General features: G+C 41.9%; 1 protein-coding gene across 5 annotated transcripts in view; it reads left to right on the top strand.

Moving 5' to 3' along the window:
• Window positions 1-22,589, top strand: part of LOC111153615 (tight junction protein 2) — a 101,272-nt gene that overhangs the window by 71,659 nt on the left and 7,024 nt on the right. For all 5 annotated transcript variants that reach the window (XM_022512752.1, XM_022512755.1, XM_022512756.1 and 2 more), the window contains 14 exons: window positions 434-1,067; window positions 5,056-5,159; window positions 5,803-5,956; window positions 7,242-7,350; window positions 7,438-7,571; window positions 9,080-9,146; window positions 10,151-10,301; window positions 15,270-15,378; window positions 16,780-16,990; window positions 17,700-17,887; window positions 18,340-18,435; window positions 18,971-19,050; window positions 19,441-19,651; window positions 21,713-21,813. In XM_022512752.1, coding sequence (XP_022368460.1) covers window positions 434-1,067; window positions 5,056-5,159; window positions 5,803-5,956; window positions 7,242-7,350; window positions 7,438-7,571; window positions 9,080-9,146; window positions 10,151-10,301; window positions 15,270-15,378; window positions 16,780-16,990; window positions 17,700-17,887; window positions 18,340-18,435; window positions 18,971-19,050; window positions 19,441-19,651; window positions 21,713-21,813 — 2,349 coding nt within the window. The remainder of the gene's footprint in view (window positions 1-433; window positions 1,068-5,055; window positions 5,160-5,802; window positions 5,957-7,241; window positions 7,351-7,437; window positions 7,572-9,079; window positions 9,147-10,150; window positions 10,302-15,269; window positions 15,379-16,779; window positions 16,991-17,699; window positions 17,888-18,339; window positions 18,436-18,970; window positions 19,051-19,440; window positions 19,652-21,712; window positions 21,814-22,589) is intronic.

Genomic DNA, 22,589 nt, shown 5'->3' on the forward strand with positions numbered 1-22,589 from the left:
ATGTTTGATAAGATTTTTATTCCCCATCCAGAATCCAACCAGAGCTCATCACTGCACTGGGTCCTTATCTTTTCAGTGCCTTTTAATCTAGAAGGGTCCTTATTCCACCCCCACCTCCCCCAGACATTGACTTTTGGATGAATCTAGGCAGTTTTATCTAGAATGTCTCGATTTCTGGAGTTTTTAACTTAGGGATTTAAAGTTCCTTGATGCTATTGAGTATAGAAGCAGATTTTTGAAGGCACTGTGTTTAGTTATACTCATTGTCTTATTCTTAGCTCTGTGAGGTATTTTTGACCCCCAAGGAACCAGGGGCTTAGTGAGTCGAGGGGGACAGAGAGTTACTGAAAGGAGAACCAGACTGGGGCTCTTAACCACTGCATTCTCTGTATTTAATTGTCCTTGTCCTGCATCCCCACTGTTTGGGTGACAGGTGGTCAAGAGGCCCCGGAAGGTCCAGCTGGCCCCGCCCCAGGGCAGCCCACCCATCAATGAGGATGACCGTGCTTTTGAGGTGATGGACGAGTTTGATGGCAGAAGTGCCCGCAGCGGGTACAGCGAGAGGAGCCGGCGCAGCAGCCACGGAGGGCGCAGCCGCAGCTGGGAGGACAGCCCGGAGAGGGGGCGTCCCCACGAGCGGGCGCGGAGCCGGGAGCGCGAGCGCAGCCGTGGCCGGAGCCTGGAGCGGGGTTTGGACGACGACGACTACAGGCGGGCCCGAGAGCGCAGCCGTGGCCGGAGCCTGGAGCGGGGTTTGGACCACGATGACTACGGGCGGGCCCGAGAGCGCAGCCTCGGCCGGAGCACTGACCGGGCCTATGACGAGTATGACCAGGCCTACGACCGGGGCTATGACCGCGGCTACGACCGCACCTACAGCCCAGAGGCAGAGTATGGCCGTAGGGCCCAGCCCGATGCCCGGTACTCGGCGCCTCGGAGCCGCAGCCGCGAGCACTTGCACTCCCGCAGCCCCAGCCCTGAGCTGAGGGGGCGGCCGGACCACGCAGGCCAGTCTGACTCGGACAGGCCCATCGGGGTCCTTCTGATGAAAAGCAAAGCAAATGAAGGTAGGCATGCTCGAGGAGGAAAAGCACTGTTACAACAGCTAACTCTTACGTGGCACTTACTGTGTGCCAAGCACTGACCCAAATGCGTTGCACCGATTGGTTCATTTCTTCCTTATGACCACCTCATGTGGGAGTTTCTTACATCTTCATTACGTAGACAAGGAAAGTGAGGCACAGAAACGTTCATTAACTTGCACAAAGCTATCAGTAATGGCAGAGCCAGGCTGCTGAAATGAACCTTTAAACTCCTAGGCCGGGGTTCTCAAAGCAGCTTAAGCACCGCCTTGCAGTTTATGCAGATTCTCAGGCCCCAGCTCTGCCCCAGAACCAGAAACCCTGGGGAGAGCCCTTGGAGTCTGTGTTAGCAAGCTCTCCTGGTGAGCCTGGTGTGGCTTAAGTGGTGAAACCATGGGAGTGGATAGGACTCTAGCTGATCTTGAGTTTTGGCCTATGCTGCATACATACTCTCTTAGTCCTCACCGGAACCCTGTGTGGAGGTAAGAGACTTCCTTCTGGTTGTGTACAGTGGGGAGGACCACAGGGCAGAGAGGTTTTGGCATGCCCACAGATGAGGTGGGCCCTAGCCCAGGCTGCCTGTCCCGCAATGCATTGCTGGGAGCACTTGCATACCTTTCATTTCATCCAAAATTCAGTAAAGCCCCATGTGGCAGCTAGAGAAGCCAGTGGTACCTGTAGTTTAGGTGACGATCTAAACTCCAAGATGGGAAGTGACTTGCTTGGATCTCGAAGCCAGTAGATACGTGGCAGAGCCAGAACCTGAATCCCGTCTCCTGGAAGTAGATGATCGGAAACACGAAGGTGAATGAATAGGGCTTTAGGGCCAGTGCAGAGGTGTTCCTTACATCACTTCTTGGTTCTGACTTTTTAAATTACTTGAAACCTATCTCTTATCTCCTTCTGTTCCCTAATTCTTCCAAGACGAAAAGAAGAGCACCCCAGAATGCAAAGGGAACTTCTTGCCCTTTAGGTTGGGAACTTGGATTTCAAATGGCTTGTCTGAGGAAAGAAAGGGAAAGGGTTTATTTTTTTAATTCCAGTGGAACACAAAGTCGAGTTATAGAACTAGGTACCCATCACAATACCTAAAGAATAACACAGGGACATGAGTAACGGGGTATGTAGAGACCAGTCCCAGAAGACAAAGGAGAAATAGAGACTGCACTATCAGTAAATAATGTGCATCTTAGGAGGCTTAAGGATCTATAGAATCTTTATAACCACTGGTAATGACATACTAATTCATCAGCTCCCAGAAACTGTACAGTAGAAATAGCTCTGCTCCCAGACTGAAGGGTGGACTGTAGAGAAATTTTGGGAATGACTTGGCATGAGACCTCCTTCAGAGAGCCCTGATGCACATTCTATAGGACTTGTACCCCAGGTTTTTGAGTTAACCCAAGGCAATGCTTTTCAAACTTTCCTCTTCCCCTTTCTCCTCCTCGCCTCCTCCCCTTTCCCCTTCTTTCTCTCTTCCTCTCCTTCCACCATAGAAAGACCCACATTTTGCAACAATCATGGATGTACCTCTGTATCAAAAACTTGAACAAGCTTTTCATGGAACAGAACTTATTCTCTGTGATGCATTCTGAGAGCTTCCATTACATTAAATTTTTAAAATGCTGTTCATGACTTATTAAGTTGATTTTAAGACTCACTAATGAGTTGTAAACCACAATTTGAAAAGATCTTTACTGTTGTAGGTGATTGCCCAAGTCATGCCTGATATTAGTAATACTATCAAGGATAAAAGGGGCTTACGTACCTTTGTTGAGATAAAATTTTACTCCTCCTGGACCATTTTGTTATTTAAACTTGGAATTCATTGGGGGAATAAAGTTCCCTTTTTTTTTTTTTTTTTTAAGGTTTTTTGCCACTGTTTGCTAGGATTGCACAGTAATTTAGCTATCACCGGCTAGGGCTGCACAAAAATTAATCTTTAAAGAAATCTAGCAGTAGGCAAGACTTAATTTGACTAAGAAAAATATGATCCGTTTATATAGCCTGCTGTTACATTTCATGGGCACCAGACAGCTTTGCTGGTAAATGTCTTAGAAACTGCTCAAGTTTTTTTTTCTCCATTTAAGAGATGCCCTCAAAATACACCAGTTAACAACCTATTTGCAACTATACAGTAAGACTGCAGCTTTTAAGAGAATAGAGGAATTGTTGAGCTTCCTTCCGACTCTTGGTTTTGGCCCAGGTCATGATTTCTCAGTCCTGGGATGGAGCCCTGTGTTGGGCTCTGTGCTTAGCGCAGAGTCTGCTTTAGATTTTCTTTCCCTCTCCTTCCTGCTCACTCTCTCTCTCAAATAAATAAATAAAAATAGAATCTTTAAATTATATTACTGCGGCGCCTGGGTGGCTCAGTCAGTGAGGCATCTGCCTTCAGCTCAGGTCATGATCTCGGGGTCCTGGGATCGAGGCCCGCATCAGGCTCCTTGCTCAGTGGGGAGTCTGCTTCTCCCTCTGCCTCCTGCTGTTTGTGCTCATTCTCTCTCTCCCTCCCTCAAATAAATAAAATCTTAAAAAAAAATAGTTGTATCATTATATTGTAAATCTGAAACTAATATAACATTGTATGTTAATTATAGTTGAAAAAAAAAATGTGTCTTTAAATTTACTTCATAACTTTTCTAAATGGTAGAGTTACTTTGTTTTGGAATTAAAAGATTTTGAGTCCAAAACAATAATAATAAAATTTGAATGTGCCTCTTTTAAAACCTGCTAGGTTGTGGTACCTTCCTAAAATAACCAACATTTATCCTTAAGTTAGGTATTTTTACAAGTTTCATAAGTAAAATTAGATGAGTCTGAATAGTATTGAAAATACTTTAAAATATGCATACTTAAAATAGAGTGTGTTTTCTTTTAAGAGCAATTCAGATTTCATAAACCCCCAGAATATGCTTGTTTTAAAAACTTTATTGCTTTGCTTGGTTTAATGACCCTTTTCCTTTGCACAATGAAATTTTTTCAGTGCAAACCCCACATGTCTCATTTGTTACACATGAAGGGAATACTATTGGCAGTGTCTTCCTGTAGGCAACAGGGCTGTCAGCAGAACATGTTTACTGAAATGTACTGAATTGGTTTTTTTTGTTCCCAATTTAATGTTGTGTTAATTTTAGAGCAGATACTCATGTAGCCTTTACCTAGTTTTTCCATTTGCTAACATTTTGCCACATTTGTTTTCTTTCTCCTTTTTTCCCCTTCTTCCTCTCCTTTCCCACACTACTACTGTCTCTCAGTGGTTTTTTTGGAGCTGCTTGAAAGTAAGTTGCAAAATATTTCAACAGGTATCTCCTTTACCTTTACCGCTAAATATTTCAACAGGTATCTCCAGAGGATAACATTCTCCTACATAACTCTAATGCCATTACTGTTTTGTTTTTTTGTTTTTGGTTTTTTTTTTTGTTTTTTTTTTTTAAGATTTTATTTATTTATTTGACAGACAGAGATCACAAGTAGGCAGAGAGGCAGGCAGAGAGAAAGGAAGGGAAGCAGGTTCCCTGCTGAGCAGAGAACCCGATGCGGGGCTCGATCCCAGGACCCTGGAATCATAACCTGAGCCGAAGGCAGAGGCTTAACCGACTGAGCCACCCAGGCGCCCCCCCCCCTCCATTACCGGTTCTTAAGAAAATTAACATTAATATCCCTTTTAATATGCTGTAGTATGGTTCATTTTGAAGTTGCTTCAAAATACGTAACTGCCCCCCCCTTCCCATTCTGGATCGAGGATCTAGTGAAAGTTCATGCATCACATTTGGTTTTTATATTGTTTTAACTCTAGAACAATCCCTCTGTCTCTTGTTTTTTATGACACTAATTTTTTCAATGAGTCCAGGCTAGCTGTCCTACAGAATGTCCTACAGGCAAAATCAGTTTTTCATAAATATTTTTAAATTGACCTAAAAACCAGATTAAATATTCTGAACAAGTGGATGAAATATGTATGTTTGTCCCCTAGAATACGGTCTTCGGCTTGGGAGTCAGATTTTCATAAAGGAAATGACCACAACTGGTCTGGCAACTAAGGACGGCAACCTGCATGAAGGAGACATAATTCTCAAGGTGGGAGTACGAGGGGAGAGGACAACTGAATTCATGTTTGGCTTTCTAGTCCAAATTTCACATCTGAGTGCTGACATAGTGAAGCTTGGTTGAGATGGGAGTCAGTAGTAAGACAAAAGCTGGTAGGGGACAGTAAGGTGAGATTTTTATCACAAAAAGCAGACATGGAGATTTTTAATAATGTAGTGTCAGTTAAAAAAAAAAACAACAAAAAACTCAATGAATACCTTCTTCTTCCCCATTTATTTAAAGTTTAAGCTCCTGTTCCCTAAACTAAGGAAAGATGAGGGGAGAGTTGGTAGTATTGAATGCTGAATGTTTAATATAAGTTTCTATAAACCTCTCTAGTCAGGAAACATGTTCCAGTAGTAAACCAATCCATTGTCTTGAGCTTGGAAGTTAAATAAATTAGCAGAGTAACTTCAGTATACCATAGTTCTCTTATGCCTGTATATGGGATCCAGCTGTTCAGGGTCATATTTAATTTGAAGGATAATTCATTTTTATTTAGTAAGTCATCCTAAAGCCCATGTCTGTTTGAGTAGCAGAAGCCTTTACACTTTTAGAAGGGGAAAATAAAAACTTCCTGTTTCACTGTGCGTAGTTGTATTGCATGTAACATGACTGTTACTCATGAACACAGATAAACGGAACTGTAACTGAGAACATGTCTTTAACGGACGCTCGAAAACTGATAGAAAAGTCAAGAGGAAAACTTCAGCTGGTGGTGTTGAGAGACAGCAAGCAAACGCTTATCAACATCCCATCGTTAAATGACAGCGACTCAGAAATAGAAGGTAAAGAAGCGGGGAGGCTGTGAGCTTAGCCGGAAGCAAGGAAGACTGTTGCTTTTGCAACTCAGTTTAGCATAGCCATCTAGCTGGAAGCTAAATTTCCAACAAAAGCTTCTCTTTTAAACTTTAATTCCAGTAAATGGTGGCTTATTTCTTGTTAAAGTGTCTGTTGAGATTAGTTTCCCAATAAGACATTTGGATGCACTCATGAACTTCCCAGTGGACTCTGATTTAGGCCGCTGAAAATGAAACTTATTAGTAAAAAATGTATGTATGAGTGGTTCAAAGACCTAACCACACCCATTTGTAAATGGTTCATTCTTGCACTTTCTTGTAGATTTTTAAAAAGTAGATATGAATATTTCCAACAAAGAGAGGGTCATATGGAAGAGAGCTAAAATAGGTAGACATTATAGTAAAGAATTGATCAGAATGGCTTAATATTATGGTATGCATTGATTAGCAGTGTGTATCACCTCTTCTGTCTTAGGAGGCAATATTCATTTCTTGAATATGAATTATACATGGGGTAACATTTTAACTATGTATAAATTACCAATAAAAATAAGTAGGCCTAAAAAAAATAACTAGGATGATACTTCCTAACTAATTATCTGGTACTACCTTCATGCAGTAGAGTGTAGAAAATAGTAAGTTCTCAAGTTTGAAGATAGATGTGTTGATTTTTTTAAAGAATTACTTCATAAAATCTGAAGACTTAGTTTAGCTTCCATTATATCAAAAGTCTAATCATTTGGTTACTGCTGTGGATGCAGTGCAGGAAGACAGCATGAGAAATAATCCCAGCATGCTAGGTGCTTAGAGTTACTTGCTTGCTATTCCAAGCTTCAGCCCACCAGCTCCATGAACATCCAGGAGCTTGCTAGAAGCACAGAATCGCAGGCCCTGCCCCAGAACAGCTACATTCTAATTCTGATCCCAGGTGACTTACATGCACATTAAAGTTTGAGAAACACTGTTCTGTGTGGTTAAAAATGAGTGTATACATATATGATCCAGTAATAGATTTTGATTTCCCAGTAGCAGCTTTGAAGGAAAGTGTAATGAAAGAGGAACATAAAATTCTGAACTCGGCTTCCTCTTTATTAATTAATGCCTTTCCCTTTAGAGGCTTAGATTTTCTTCAAGGGAAGACTGCTAGACTAATGGCACAGTTTCTGCCTGCCTCTTTTCCATTTCCCATGTTGCCTTACCCAGAGAATAGTATCATTTCTGGTACAGTTCTTAAATATTTTAGTAAGAAGTCTTTTCTTATTTTTGAAACCAGATATCTCAGAAATAGAGTCAAACCGATCATTTTCTCCAGAGGAGAGACGGCAGCAGTATTCTGATTATGACTATCATTCCTCAAATGAAAAGCTGAAGGAAAGGCCAAAGTAAGATGATGTATATTTTCCCATGAGTCGTACACGCATGCATATCTGCAGTGACGTTATGAGACATTAACGTGATGTGTGCTTAAGTTCAAGAGAGGACATGCAGAACAGATGGTCCAGGATGGGCGCCACACCCACTCCCTTCAAGGCCACGGGGGATACTGCAGCTGCGGTTGGCACAGAGAACAGCAAGGAACCCAGATACCAAGAGGAACCACCAGGTGAAGGTCCTTGTAAACGTGTTCAAAAGTGTATGCTTGGTAATTCCAGAGGATGGCCAGAAGGAGAAAGAAACTTTAAAAAAAAATCATTCTTATACATGGAAGAGGGACTCCAGTCTCTCTCTTTTAATAGTAAAAAAACATAAAGAATAACAGCCCTTTCCATATTCTAACGGATTGGCCACATTTTGTTATATTTAATTAGTTATGGTCCTTGTGTCATCCCTGATCTCAACCCAGACTTCTCTGCTCTTAATATTCCTGACAGCACATGTGTGCGTTTCTTCCCCCGCTCAGCTACCAGTTCTCAGATTCTCCAGACACCAAGTGGTTGTCTTTTCAAGTCAGTTCTGGCACTGACTGCCCAGAACTAGTGCACAGCCTGCAGGTGAGCGACTCAGTCCAGTAAGATGCTTCCATTTCAGACACCACTCCCGTTCCCAGGGGCCACCCATACTTCTGTCCAGCTGGATCTGAACGGAGGGCTCCCGCTGCCCTTCCTCACTCAGGCTTGATAACTTGCTAGGCTGGCTCAGAGAACTCAGGAAAGCCCTTTGCTTACTATTACCAGTTCTTATAAAGGATACAACTAAAGAACAGCCAGATGGAAGCGAGGTATAAGGCAAGGGGCGCAGGGCTGCTGAGTCCTCTCCAGGTATACCACCGTTCCCAGTGTTCGCCAACCCTGAGGCATTCCAGTCTCCACGGCTGATGGATTTTTATGGAGTCCCTGTCATGGGCATGATCAGTCACTACCTTAGTCTCCAACCCCCGTCACCTCCCAGATGGTGGGGAGGTAGGCTGAAAGTTTCAAGCTTCTAATCGTGGCTTGCTCTTTCCGGTGACCAGCCCCCAACCAAGGCTGTCTGGGAGTTATCTCTTTAGAACAAAAGATGCTCTGCCACCCAGGAAATTCCAAGGGATGCAGCAGTTCTTTGTCAGGAATTGGAGGCAAAGAGGGATGCTTCTGGCACCCCTGCCACTCTGGAAATTACAGGGATTTTAGGAGCTGTGTATCAGGAACTGGGGCAGAGACCAAATATATCTATTTCCAGTCCTGTCACAGTCACATTTTGTCTTATTTGATTAGTTGAAGTCCTTTTTGTCTCCTGCCTCTGGTCTCCATCCTAGCCCCTAGCCCTACCCCCCATCACCCTAAAATTACCATCATGATTTTACATGCTTAAATATTTATTGATGGAAAAGATTTATATGGTTTTTAAGTGACAAAAATACTCTCTTCTTTTGCATGTGATTGTGCATTTTGGAAGGTTCATTTGTTACCCCACTTATTTTGAGAAACCATTGGCACTTTCTAATGCCTCAACATTAAACTTGACTTTAAAGACTTTTTTTGTTGTTTGATGTAATGACTTATACATAACACAAGGTACAGACTTGAGTTTTGTGGATTTTATGATCTTTATAGAAACAGACTCACTTCCGTTAATCCATCCAGGTTGATAATGATAGACTTTTCTTTCTTTTTTTTTTTTTTTTATCCACAGCTCCTCAACCAAAAGCAGCCCCAAGAACTTTTCTTCGTCCTAGTCCTGAAGATGAAGCAATCTATGGGTATGTATTTCAGTCTCTTTCTCTCTTTTTTGCTTTCTCCTTCCACATACCTCAATCTCCTGAACTGAAATCCAGAAGAATGGTACTTTTTAACTACAGATGATGATTTTGCAAACAATTAGCCACCTTTAACCAACCTCTACCGCTGGTGTTTATGAGAAAGAAGTAACTTGTAGGAAAGTAAAATGTGGAATTCGGGGAACTTTGTGAAGTTCACTTTGAATGCTTGTCTACTTCTCTGGCTACTTTTCCACAATGTGATTCTGAGTAGTTGAGTTTACCAGATCCGTAACTCTCAAATAGGTGCAGTGCTGTGTCACTACAGGGCCTCTGTAGGGGCTGCGGTGCCCTGATGATCCTGGCCTGCGGAGGGAGGGAAGAAATGACCCAGTGCTGAATTTGGGATAATGATAGCCCCCTGTTTAGTGGTAGTCAAGAGCAGCAGCTCCTGGAGTAGGATCTGGCCTTGATGAACCCAGGCTGTGGTAGCAGCAGGCTTTTTTTTTTTTTTTTAAAGATTTTATTTATTTATTTGACAGAGAGAGATTACAAGTAGGCAGAGAGGCAGTCAGAGAGAGGAGGAAGCAGACTCCCTGCTGAGCAGAGAGCCGGATGTGGGGCTCGATCCCAGGACCCTGGGATCATGACCTGAGCTGAAGGCAGAGGCTTTAACCCACTGAGCCACCGAGGCGCCCCGGCTTTTTTTTTTTTTTTTTAAATAATCCTGGACTGGCAGTCAGATGGCCTAACCTTGCCTTTTATTTGCTTTCTAATGTTGAATGAGTTTATTTAAACATCTGTATTTCTACTTACTAACCAGTTAAGTGGGCCTACTGATATTCCTCTCACAGTCCCAAAAAAGATAAAATGATAAAAATGAGAGCTTTTTAACATGTAAATCTTTCTACAGATAGAAGAAATTAACTCTTTCACTGCTAATGTTGGTTCTCCCTTTACAAAGACAAATCTTTCATCTTTCTTTTCTAAAACTGAACTCATTACAGCCCCAACACCAAAATGGTGAGGTTTAAGAAGGGAGACAGCGTGGGTCTCCGGTTGGCTGGTGGCAATGATGTTGGGATATTTGTGGCTGGCATTCAAGAGGGTACCTCGGCAGAGCAAGAAGGCCTTCAAGAAGGGGACCAGATTCTGAAGGTAGGAAAGACCATCCCTGTTCTAGACATTACTGGGAAAGAGTGGGATTTTCTGGGGCCTTATTTTTTTTTAATTTAAAAAAAAATTTTATTTATTTATTTATTTGACAGAGATCACAAGTAGGCAGAGAGGCAGGCGGGGTGGGGGGAAGCAGGCTCCCTGCTGAGCAGAGAGCCCGAATCGGGGCTCAATCCCAGGACCTGAGATCATGACCTGAGCCAAAGGCAGAGGCTTAACCCACTGAGCCACCCAGGTGCCCCTTCTGGGGCCTTATGAAAGGGAAGGGGAAGTAGTCTAGCTTGTGAAAATAGACCAGTTGCAGGTTGATGCCAAGTATAAGGTCTGTTTCCCTCGAACTTTCTTCTCATTCCTGGAACTCAAAACTCATCCCTATGTCTGTGGGAATTTACAGTGTTCAAGACCCTTGCAAAGAATTTTTTTTTAAGATTTTATTTATTTGACAGACAGAGACACAGTGGGAGAGGAATACAAGCAGGGAGTGTGGGAGAGGGAGAAGAAGCAGGCTTCCTGCTGAGCAGGGAGCCTGATGTGGGCCTCGATCTCAGGACCCTGGGATCATGACGCAAGCCGAAGGCAGACGCTCAACAACTGAGCCATCCAGGTACCCCCTTGCAAAGATTTTTATTAGTTTGCTTAACAAAATGAGATTCTATCTTAAGGCCTGGGAGGAAGATCTCTGTGACAAAAGATCTTGCTAAAGTTTGGTTTTTGTTGATTCCCTGTCTGGTTGTCACTCTTAAGGCCACGTGCTGTACTTGAACAAAGGTGGGTTTTGGCTTAGATCTTTAGACTTGAATCCAGTCCCAGCCTCTCATTAGTTCTGTGACCCTTACTCAACCCTGAGACTCAGGTTTCTCTGTCTGTTTAATGGGGATGAGAATACCTGCCTTGTAGGAGCTCTGGGGAGATTAGAATGGGTAATAGCAGTTTCTGGCATAAAGTAGGAAAGTCAAGGTCCGTTCTTTTCGCCATTGGAAAATAACAAGTTGCTGCCACTCAATATGTTGTTTACATCTAAAATTGACCAGAAACAGTTAATCAAATAGTGATCCTTTTAAGGTTACTATATGTATGTTTATATAATCCATCGGTTTTAAAAAATACTAAACAGGGGCACCTGGGTGGCTCAGTCAGTTAAGTGTCTGCCTTTGGCTCAGCTCATGATCTTGGGGTCCTGGGATCAAGCCCCTTGTCAGGCTCCTGCACAGCAGGGAGCCTCATTCTCCCTCTCCCGCTGCCCCTCTGTCCTCCTTGTCCCCTCTCTCTTGCTCTATTTCAAATAATTAACATCTTAAAAAAACCCAAAAAACTCAGCTTTGACATTTCATGAGATACATATATTGTCCATTGACTTACGTATAAATGTCAAGAATGTCAAGTATCTTGTGACTATATACAAATACACACAGTTCCTAGGGAACTGTCTTTACTGGAATTTCTGCTTCTGTAAACTTGCATTTCTTATGAGATACTAGGGGGTCTGGTATAAGCATCTCAGTTCAAAAGAGAGGGGAGGAAAAAAGCCACACAGTTTCTCAGGAAGCAGGCAACAGAGCACAAAAGTAGGTGCTCCTCTTCCTTCTTGGCTCTTGGCCTCATTGCAGTAGTTCAGATTTCATTTCTGGAGCAGATGAAGGGCAGACCTTGATCATGAGCTTTGCTGAAGCTTTCCACTGACATTCTAGACCCTCTTTGGCTCTGATCATGGTCCTAGAAGACTAAGTATATCTGAGTGAACCTCGTGGTACCACATGATCCCAGGAAATACCACTTACCAAGTGCTCCTGATAAGAATCCCATCAGAGTGCCAGCTCATACCAATTTACTCTTGAGCTGATGCCAAAGAAGAAAAAGCATTATTTCCTGACTAGTATGGGGTATATGAAGTCAGGAATTTGGAAGCCTTTGCTCATGAAGGTTCAAGGATAAAATATTTTTATGTCCTGGGGGAAGAGAGATTTTCTGAATTTCCATGAAAAAAGTAGTGAATTCACCTCTGGGCTTGACAAACCTCTGTTAGTTGTTAAAGACTGGGAGAGTCATATCCGTGGGTACAAGTCATGGTATGCAATGGTTATACTTAAGAAAGTGTCTTGTTTCCTGTTATTACCCTGGTGAAAGACAAGGAAAAAAATATGGGAACTGGCTCCCCCCCCCAAGTAATCCCATTTGAAAGTCAGACAGTAGATGGTTCTGGTTCTTGGGTGTGAATAAATTTTCTGTTAAAGGAGCCCTCAATTCTACAAAGGGGTAAAAAAGATCGAGTTCGCCTACTGGGGCAGAGAAGCTGCTGTACAGTCAAAAGCTGTTGCTGATACTGAGTCCTCTACAGGATCACAGCAGACAAGGCGGGCCCTACCCCCCTTAGACAACTAAACAGATAATGAAAGAGGATATTTCTTGGAGAGGACTGTACAACCTAACCTTCCAGTATCAAAGTGCTGTCCTGGCTTTTTTTAAAGATTTTATTTATTTATTTATGTGAGACAGAGAGCAAGGGGTGGGGAGGGGGGTAGAGTGAGGGAGAGGGAGAAGCAGTTCCCTGCTGAGCAGGGAGCCTGATGTGGGGCTCTATCCCAGGACCCTAAGATCAGGACCTGAGCTGAAGGCAGACGCTTAACCGACTGAGCTACCCAGGTGCTGCTGTCCTGATCTTTTTAACTGTAACTTGTTTCAATGTTCCTTTTCATGGCCAAATTGGATGTATGTGGTGAACTCTGTACATTTACTAATCACTTTTTTTCTGTCGAGGGTTTTTTAAGTGCAGCTTTTCCTTTGGAAAGGTGGCAGCTTGACAAGCAGAGAGATCGCACTCATGTGCTGTGACAGGATATACGCCCTACCAGTAACAGGGGTCTGTGTGTTTTCATGCTTGGCTTGACTGTCTCTTTGCATATTATTTACCTGGTATGGTTCTTATTTTTCTTTCAGAAACTTTTGTGGGGTGAAAAAGAGAAACTCCTGAGTTTTTAAATGTAGTTACTACGTGTGACTTAATTTTGACCATTGTATTTTTGGCTTGATGGAAGGTCCATCCCGCATGGCCATAGGATGGACGGAGGGACCCTCCCCATCTTCCCTCAAGCCCTATGGCCTTGTCTTACTTAAATAAAAGCACATACAGGGCATATGAAAACATGTGGCCATACACAGATACAGGTATAGATAGATAAATGGCACAGGAAAGGATTAGATTCTAAAGTGTGATGATCCCTAATTGGGGGAATAGAGAGATGGGAATGACATATACCTTAAATGCTAAATATTGTTTCAAAGGAAAAGCTAATGAGATCGCTTTAACAAGTTAGTTTATTTCAAAAGCATCAACTAAGTGTCAGCCTAATGCCCGTTTTTACTTAATCACAAATTCCAACCTTAAATTAGGCTCAGTTATTGACATTTTTCAGTGATAAAGGATTCTACAGTCCTCAATGACTAAAAAAAAAATTTCATAGGAATTTTTTGTCTTCTTTTTACTTTTATATTATTAAAATATTAGGTACTTTAAAATAATTTTTATATTTATGTATAATTGTTTTAAAATGGTTTTAAAGGTATTGAACAAAGATTCCAAAATGTCTTTTTTCTTTGTGCCACATTTCAGTTTTACTTGCTTTCTAATATCCTTCAAAAGCTGTTTACCGCATTCCCTCTTTGGTCAGTGGGGGATAAATGTTGTTGCTTCTTGTCAGAAATAAGTATGTGCCAGAAGCTTAAATATATAAACCTATGTATTAGGCTAATGCTTTCCCCTTATAAGGCTAATGCTCTTCAATTTCATAAACACCTGTTAAAAACCTTTTAGGTGAGAGAAGCTATAGGAGAGAGGTAGAATTGGATTTTTATTTTCAGGCTTTTCTTTGAATCAATTTAAAGTGTTAACACCTTAAGCTGGGCCAGCATGTCTGTTTGCCATAAGACTCCACCACTCCCTATAGCATTATAGATATATTTCATAATTGTATATTACCTCCCTGACCACCTCTGTGGGAAACTCAAGAAGAGACAGACACAAGCATAACAAGAAATTTTAATATGATTCAGTGACAAATCCTTGATGGAATGGCATATTTCTAAGGGACAGTTGTGACCGTGTGGGGAGACAGGAAGGTGTGGCAATACGCGCACAGCCCAGGCCCATAGCAGGTACTGGGAGGGCTTGAGTTGGGACACTAAAGACTTTTTTACATCTGGGTTTTGCTTTGGGCAGGCCCGGATAAAAACTAACAGATGCAGCGCCTGCGTGGCTCTGTGGGTTAAGCCTCTGCCTTCGGCTCAGGTCATGATCTCAGGTCCTGGGATCGAGCCCCGCATCGGGCTCTCTGCTCAGCAGGGAGCCTGCTTCCCCCCCTCTCTCTGCCTGCCTCTCTGCCTACTTGTGATCTCTGTCAAATAAAATCCTTAAAAACAAAACAAAACAAAACAAAATAAAAAACCTAACAGATGCAGTGCCTGGATGGCTCAGTTGGTTAAGCAGCTGCCTTCAGCTCAGGTCATGATCCTGGAGTCCCAATTGAGTCCAGCATCAGGGTCCCAGTCTGCTTCTCCCTCTGACCCTCCCCACCTCATGCCGTCTCTCTCTCTCATTCTTTCTCAAATAAATAAAATCTTTAAAAAAAAAAGAAGATGAAAAAACTTATGTGGCGGGGCGCCTGGGTGGCTCAGTGGGTTAAGCCTCTGCCTTCGGCTCAGGTCATGATCCTGGGGTCCTGGGATCGAGCTCCGCATTGGGCTCTCTGCTTGGCGGGGAGCCTGCTTCCCTTCCTCTCTCTCTGCCTTCCTCTCTCTCTGCCTGCCTCTTGGCCTACTTGTGATCTCTCTCTGTCAAATAAATAAATAAAAATCTTTAAAAAAAAAAACAAACTTATGTGGCATCTTTTTAAGAACTTTTCTTTTCTCTTTTTGTTGTTTGTTTTGTTTTGTTTTTCTGTTTGACCTTCCTATCAGGTGAACACGCAGGATTTCAGAGGGCTAGTTCGGGAAGATGCCGTTCTCTACCTGCTGGAAATCCCCAAGGGTGAAATGGTAACCATTTTAGCTCAGAGCCGAGCTGATGGTGAGCAAATCTGGTCATTAGTTTAATTTGGGGAGTAGGGGGAAGGATGAGAGTAGTATCTTGGGACCAGAATAGGTAAATTGGGTGTTAAAAATTTGAAGTATATCTTCACAATCAATTTCTGGGTTACAGTTTTGTGGAGAAAATTTGGGTACCACTTAATGTTCTATAGAAATGCTTTCTGTGCACCAATTGAAATAATTTTTACCATTTGTGTTAATTTGGAATAAAATTGCTTTTCTGAATAGTTATCTATCCTTAATTATTGTCTGGAGTTTTACTGACTTTTCCAGGTGAAAGATTCAATGGGCCATGTCTTTGGGGTCAGCTGCCACATTAACGCTTACCAATCTGACAGGTTGCTGCCCCCTTGCAAGCCTCACTGTTCTCATCTGTAAAATGGAGGTTGACAGCCTCTTCCCAGTCAGCTTCGGAGGCTGACCGGCAAGTGTATTAGGGTTCTCTAGAGAAACAGAATCCATAGGGGGTGTGTGTGTATATAAATAGAGGTTTATTATAAGGAATTGTCTCATGTAATTATGGATTGGCAAGTCCCAAGGACTGCAGGGTGAGTTGGCAGGTTAGAGACCCAGGAGAACCGATGATTTGGTTCTAGTCCAAGACTGGAGGCATGACAACTGGAAAAGCTGATAGTGCAGTCACAGTCTGAAGGCTGGCAAGCTCACAGCCCAGGAAGGCCTGATGTTTCCATCTGAGTGTGAAGGCAGGAAGAAAGCCGATGTCCTAGTTCTAAGACAGGAAGACTTCTTTTTTTCTTACTTGGAGAAGGGTTCCCCTTTGTGTTCTTTCAAGCCTTCATCTGATTGGATGAGGCCTGCCACATGAGGGAGCACAATCTGTTTTATTCAGTCTACCCATTTCTTTTTTTTTTTTTTTTAAAGATTTTATTTATTTATTTGACAGAGAGAGATCACAAGTAGACGGAGAGGCAGGCAGAGAGAGAGAGAGAGGGAAGCAGGCACCCTGCTGAGCAGAGAGACCGATGTGGGACTCGATCCCAGGACCCTGACATCATGACCTGAGCCGAAGGCAGCGGCTTAATCCACTGAGCCACCCAAGTGCCCCTCAGTCTACCCATTTCAATGTTAATCTCATTCCATAATACCTCAGTTATACACAAAGAATTATGTTTGACCAAAATCTGGGCACCCGGTAGCCCAGTCAAGTTGACACACAAAATTAGCCATCACAGCAACTCATGAAGTTAGTTTTTTGTCCTTCTTCCTATTTGAGCCCTGATTCCCACAGGGCCTGTCCACTGAGTTTACTAAATGAAGAGAAGTGAAAAGGGGGATCAGAAATAGAAGCAGCTGGTAACTCTTCAAGAAAAGACCTCTGGCTAAGCAGATCGCAACATACAAGAATGCTTTTGTTTTTCAGTGTATAGAGACATCCTGGCTTGTGGCAGAGGGGATTCCTTTTTTATAAGAAGCCACTTTGAATGTGAGAAGGAAACCCCACAGAGCCTGGCCTTCACCAGGGGGGAGGTCTTCCGAGTCGTAGATACGCTGTACGATGGCAAGCTGGGCCACTGGCTGGCTGTGAGGATCGGAAACGAACTGGAGAAAGGCTTAATCCCCAACAAAAGCAGGTATCTGAAATCCCGTACTCCCACACCTCTCTCTTAAGCTCCCCACCCCCCCAAAATCAATTACAGTCCCTTCGCTGCTCAGAGAGGAAGCCCCACATGACTTCATCATTTGTCTTCGTGTCCTCTCCCATCACCTACTTCTGGTTCATGAGAAGTGGCCCGGGACTGGGAGATAGCCACCAGCTGGTTTGCTGTATTTAGTTCACGTCACGTAGTTGGTTGCTGCGCCTGGCTGGTGTTTAAACAGTCCTATGGCGTGTCTGAGCAGATGCCGGAGTGGCTGGAGCACATCAGCACAGCTCTCCGACAAGCTGCCCTTGTCCACTGTCTGGCCCTCATCCTTGGGAGAGGCTTATGCACTCCAGTTAACATTTATTGGTTGGCTGGCTGGGGGAAGAAAGAAAGATAATGTACTTCGGCAGGGATTTTGGTTATGTTTACTATATACCAGCCTACCCAAATGAGCCAAGTTAATAATTGTGTTTGTTACTGAGCTATTTTCTGGTAGATTTTGTGTACCCAGCCTTTCTCTGCTTTCACTGGGTGAAGAGGGTCCACACTTTTCCCACTCTGTGAAACTTCTTCCACTGTGAAGCTGCATCTTCTCTAATCCAAGTTCATAAACCTCACTGACTGGTTTTGGTTAATTTTAACTTCAATTGTGCATTTTCTGGCTTTAGAGATTTACTACATTTGCTTTTTCTCTCAGAGCTGAACAAATGGCCAGCGTTCAGAATGCCCAGAGAGACAATGCTGGGGACAGAGCAGATTTCTGGAGAATGCGTGGCCAGAGATCTGGTGTGAAGAAAAACTTAAGGAAGAGTCGTGAAGACCTAACAGCTGTTGTGTCGGTTAGCACCAAGTTCCCGGCTTATGAGAGGGTTTTGCTGCGAGAAGGTAAGGAAGCCAAGTGGGGCCAGGAAATGATCTGACTGGGCTCTGAGCCTGTTTTCTTCATTTTCAGACTGCAGTAGTCAGGTTCAAACTTCCCATACTACTTACGCCAAAGCCAGGCTGTAGAGTTGCAATCATATTCATACATGCAATAATAACTTTCAGAAAAGTGACTTGTGCAAACTCCTACATGCAGGTGTATTTCCATGTCTTCAGTTATTTCTGTTAATACTACCATTCAGAAGTTTATATATATTATCTGTAGCAAAGTTTATTTTTGATCCTGGCGAGGGGAGTGAGGCATATTCTTCAGAAAAGAACAGGGCTAAAATGGGGGAGGAAGAACACAATTTCTTTCATTTAGTCATGTTATCATTGGCCTATAAAATACTTCTGCTTCGTATCTTTAGTAGCCGAGGAGATGTGTTTCCATGGCCTTTCTTGTCTCATTTCAGCTGGTTTCAAGAGACCTGTGGTCTTATTTGGCCCCATAGCAGATATAGCACTGGAAAAGTTGGCAAATGAGTTACCGGACCTGTTCCAAACTGCTAGTAAGTCTGTTGATGATTTTTTTCTCTCCCAATTTTTATTTTGAAAAATATTAATATATAAGAAAGATGAAAAAATAATGAATACCCACATACCCTTCACATGAAGTCACTGTCACCTGTCAAAAAGTCTGCCTTACACCTCCCCTGCCATTTTTTACCCATGTAAATCTCCTCAGTACGAGGACATTCTTCTACATAACCACACCACATCACATAACAAATTTAACAAAGATATGGTAATACTGCTTAGTATATAGTCTGTTTATATAGTCTGTTCATGTCTTTCTAGAATCCTCCTTTCTTCTACTTTATTTCCTGACTTGCTGTCTTACAGAGTCCAAACCCCTGTCTCACCTGTCAGACTGCCACCTTCCTTGTGATCAGGTTTCAGTTAGACAGGTAGTGTGTGTCCTTCTCGTGGTCTCTCTTCAGGGCCTCTTGATGTCGGATGTCCTGTCATTGCTGATGCTGGGTTGGAGTCTTTGGTCCTGATTTCTAAAAGTATTAATTAGCTCTTTGTTTTTTACTTTTGCAGAAACAGAACCAAAAGATGCAGGATCTGAGAAATCCAGTGGGGTAGTGCGGTTAAATACCGTGCGGCAAATTATTGAACAGGTGAGGAAGTTCATCCAAAAGCCATGTTGTTGGAAAGAATTGAGTCACAGTTTGCCTCAGTCCTTTTTGGAATAGAATCTGTATTTTATTATTCATTAAATGTTAATGATAAAAAAGTGAATATAAACATAACCCGTTGGCAACCAGTGGATGTGGAAACCATCGATGTTCAGTGGCAGCGATGGATGGTTTTTTCAGAGTTCTCAACATTATACCAAATAACCTGTTCATTCATTTTCTCAGAGGTGGGCATAATAGGGAGGAAAACGTTTTCTGCTTTTTGATTTAAACTGACAAGTTTTACCTGATATAGCCTTTACTTGAGACAAACTCTTTGCTGCCCTGTGACTTTACATTCTTGTTGACGTAACTTTGCCCCATTTCTAACAGGATAAGCACGCACTATTGGACGTGACTCCTAAAGCCGTGGACCTGTTGAATTACACTCAGTGGTTCCCAATTGTGATTTTTTTCAACCCAGACTCTAGACAAGGTGTCAAAACCATGAGACAGAGGTTGAATCCAACATCCAACAAAAGTTCTCGGAAGTTATATGATCAAGCCAACAAGCTTAAAAAAACTTGTGCACATCTCTTCACAGGTAAGTGAAATTTAAAATGTTGTCTCTTTGCTCCACAGTGGGAAATGGAGAATTGAAGAATGGAAGAAATAAGAAAATAATCTGAACAAAGAAGAGTAATCTGAAATCCTATTCATGACTCCTTGAAAAGAAACTAATCCTAAAATGATATTAGACTCATGGCATTTGTAGATTTAATTTTGATTGAAAATGATCATAGAGATCCATGACATGCAAAAATTGGTCACTTTGATGAGTTCAGATTTTTGTGTGGAACTACAAGCCAGTGACTGAGCCCAGTGTACCATCTAGCACCCACATCTCTATCTAGATTCTATCATTGTTCTCTTTACCATGCATGTGTGCACTAACAGAGTGGTAGGAACTTGGTTTCATTATTTAAAAAGATCCCCAAAATAGAAGCTTGAACACTCTGTATGATTAAGGATTTATTATTCCAATTTTTAGGATAATAAATGATACTGTGATTATGTTTAAAAATAAAGAGTTCTCTTATAGAAATATATACTAAGTGAAATATTCATGGATGGACCTAATATGTATTTATGGATGACCTAATATGATGCCTAGTATTTGCTTACATAATCTTTGGTGAGGAGAGTGGGTGGGGATGTCGATAAGACTGGCCAAGAGTTGATAGTTTTTCAAGGTGGGTAATGTAGACAAGTTCAGGTTCTCTCTACTTTGTATATGTTTAAAATTTCACATAATAGAATTTCTTAAGTTCCTGAAATGAAGACCCACTGCTAGCTAGTATTCCTTATAAAAGTAAAATAATTTAAGAATGTAGCATGTTTAGTAACTGAATATGTACAGTAGCTATATATGTGACTGGTTCTGTAAATGTGGTATAATTCAGGGTTTAAAAGGGTTAAATCAAGTTTTTGGTCATGCAGTTTTGTGGGAGCAGCATGAGGGGACTGTATGGATAGAACACCCTGAGGGTAATGATAGCTCTTTGAGTTGATGCTGCTTACCATCTACCTATCTGACCCTGGGGAGGGAGGGAGTAGATGAATGTATGTCCACAATGGACTCTTGCTTTATTGTCACTGGCTTTTCTTGTTAAAGACACGCACTATTTGCCACTGGGGTGAAATGGTGAAACTGACAGGTAATTTCTCCAAATGTACAGGAGAGAGTGGTCTATAATAAACTGGGTTTTTGCGAATGTGGAGTCTTAAGAGTCAATTTCTCTTCTCTAAAATGGGGACAATAGTGATGCCTACTTTGTAAAGTTTGGATAAACGAGAAATGAGCTCATCCATGTAAGGTTTGGAAAAGTGCTTGCTGATGCATAGTAGTTATATAAGGTATATTTCGTTCTGAATAGAAAATATATATTCCTTGTAGAGTTAGTCTGAATATATATTCTAAAATATTTAAGCCTATCAAAATTACATACACTTAAATGTTACCTTTAGTATTTTTTTGAAGATATCAACAGTAAATTTGTGTATGTTTTTCTTATTTATAACATACATGCCTAGGTAACGATCTTTAAAATACAGTACTTTTGTATTTGTTCTAGATGTGTTTTCTTTGCTCCTAAAAATACAGTTGTTAAAAACTTACCTTTTGGGGCACCTGGGTGGCTCAGCTGGTTAAGTGACTGCCTTTGGCTCAGGTCATGATCCTGGAGTGCTGGGATTAAGTCCCCCAGCAGGCTCCCAGCTCTGCGGGGAGTCGGCTTCTCCCTCTTTCTCCCCTCTCATGGTCTCTCTCACTCTCTCTCTCAAATAAATAAATAAAATCTTAAAAAAACAAACAAACATACCTTTTAAAGGTAGCTTTTCTGAAAAATAGATATTCTGAAATAAAAGTAACTCATTTCTAGCTTTATAACATTCATCTGTAATGTAAACTCCCAACAGCTAGACCAGTAATGGTTTTAATTACATTCAACTAAAGGGATTTATTGTTCAAATATGTGTTTACTTTCTCTTGCATTAGCCAAAGTTTTAATTCAAATATGACAAATGAGTAAAATTATGTGAAGTAGCATTTTTAATAAACATTGCTCTGGAAATTGATGCAAACCTTTTGTTTACATTTCTGAAGCTACTATCAACCTAAATTCAGCCAATGATAGCTGGTTTGGCAGCTTGAAGGACACAATTCAGCATCAACAAGGAGAAGCAGTTTGGGTCTCTGAAGGAAAGGTATGTGGCATAGACACTTTGCTATGAGGTGAGAGTCCATGTTCTCAATCTTTTCTCAGGAGGGTAGTGAATGTAGAACACCATGGCCGTTTGAAGTGATTCCAGTGTATGTGCTAATCAAGTTTGGAATTTTATAAATTCTCTAAGACTTTTCAAAGAAAAGTAGAATGTGATGTATGTGACCCTACATTCACTTCCCTTTTACTTTAACGTAGTAACTAGTGTTGTATTCCAAGCACACTAATCAGAGCTTACAAGATCTTGTGCTGAGCTCCACAGCTTACTAAGGATATGGGAAAGTCAGCATGGAAGGGAGAGGTGAGGATGAGGGTCATGGAGAAGGTATTTAAAAATTGATTTTAAAAAAGGAAAAGTTGGAATCATTTGCTTAGAAGACTGGAGGAGAATGTGTCCTAGGAATGTGGAATTCGAGTAGGTTGGTAGGAGAATGCTCAAAACCTTGTGTAGGCTTCTAAAACTGGCGAGCTTCTCATTCATGCAGGTAGTTTACCCACAGTTCTGCTGAAGGGAGGAAGCAAAGAAATTATACCAATCTCCTGTGGTTCTAAGGCTTTGGTGCTAGTATTCTGTAGTCCAGCTGAATTGAACTAGTTTGTGAGATGTCAGAGGATGCTTCTGTTGCGAAAGTGACTCAGTTACCAATTAGATTGTTGAGTCCTTGCCTTGCCCTTTGGAAACTGCATATTTAGTCAAGGCGTCTAGCATCTTCTGAGTGCTTATAGCCTGCTGAGGTTCTGTGCTAACTCCCTTTATGA

The sequence above is a fragment of the Enhydra lutris genome, unplaced genomic scaffold (genome assembly GCF_002288905.1).
Source record: "Enhydra lutris kenyoni isolate GAN:26980312 unplaced genomic scaffold, ASM228890v2 scaffoldscaffold33, whole genome shotgun sequence".
NCBI classification, from domain to species: Eukaryota; Metazoa; Chordata; class Mammalia; order Carnivora; family Mustelidae; genus Enhydra; species Enhydra lutris.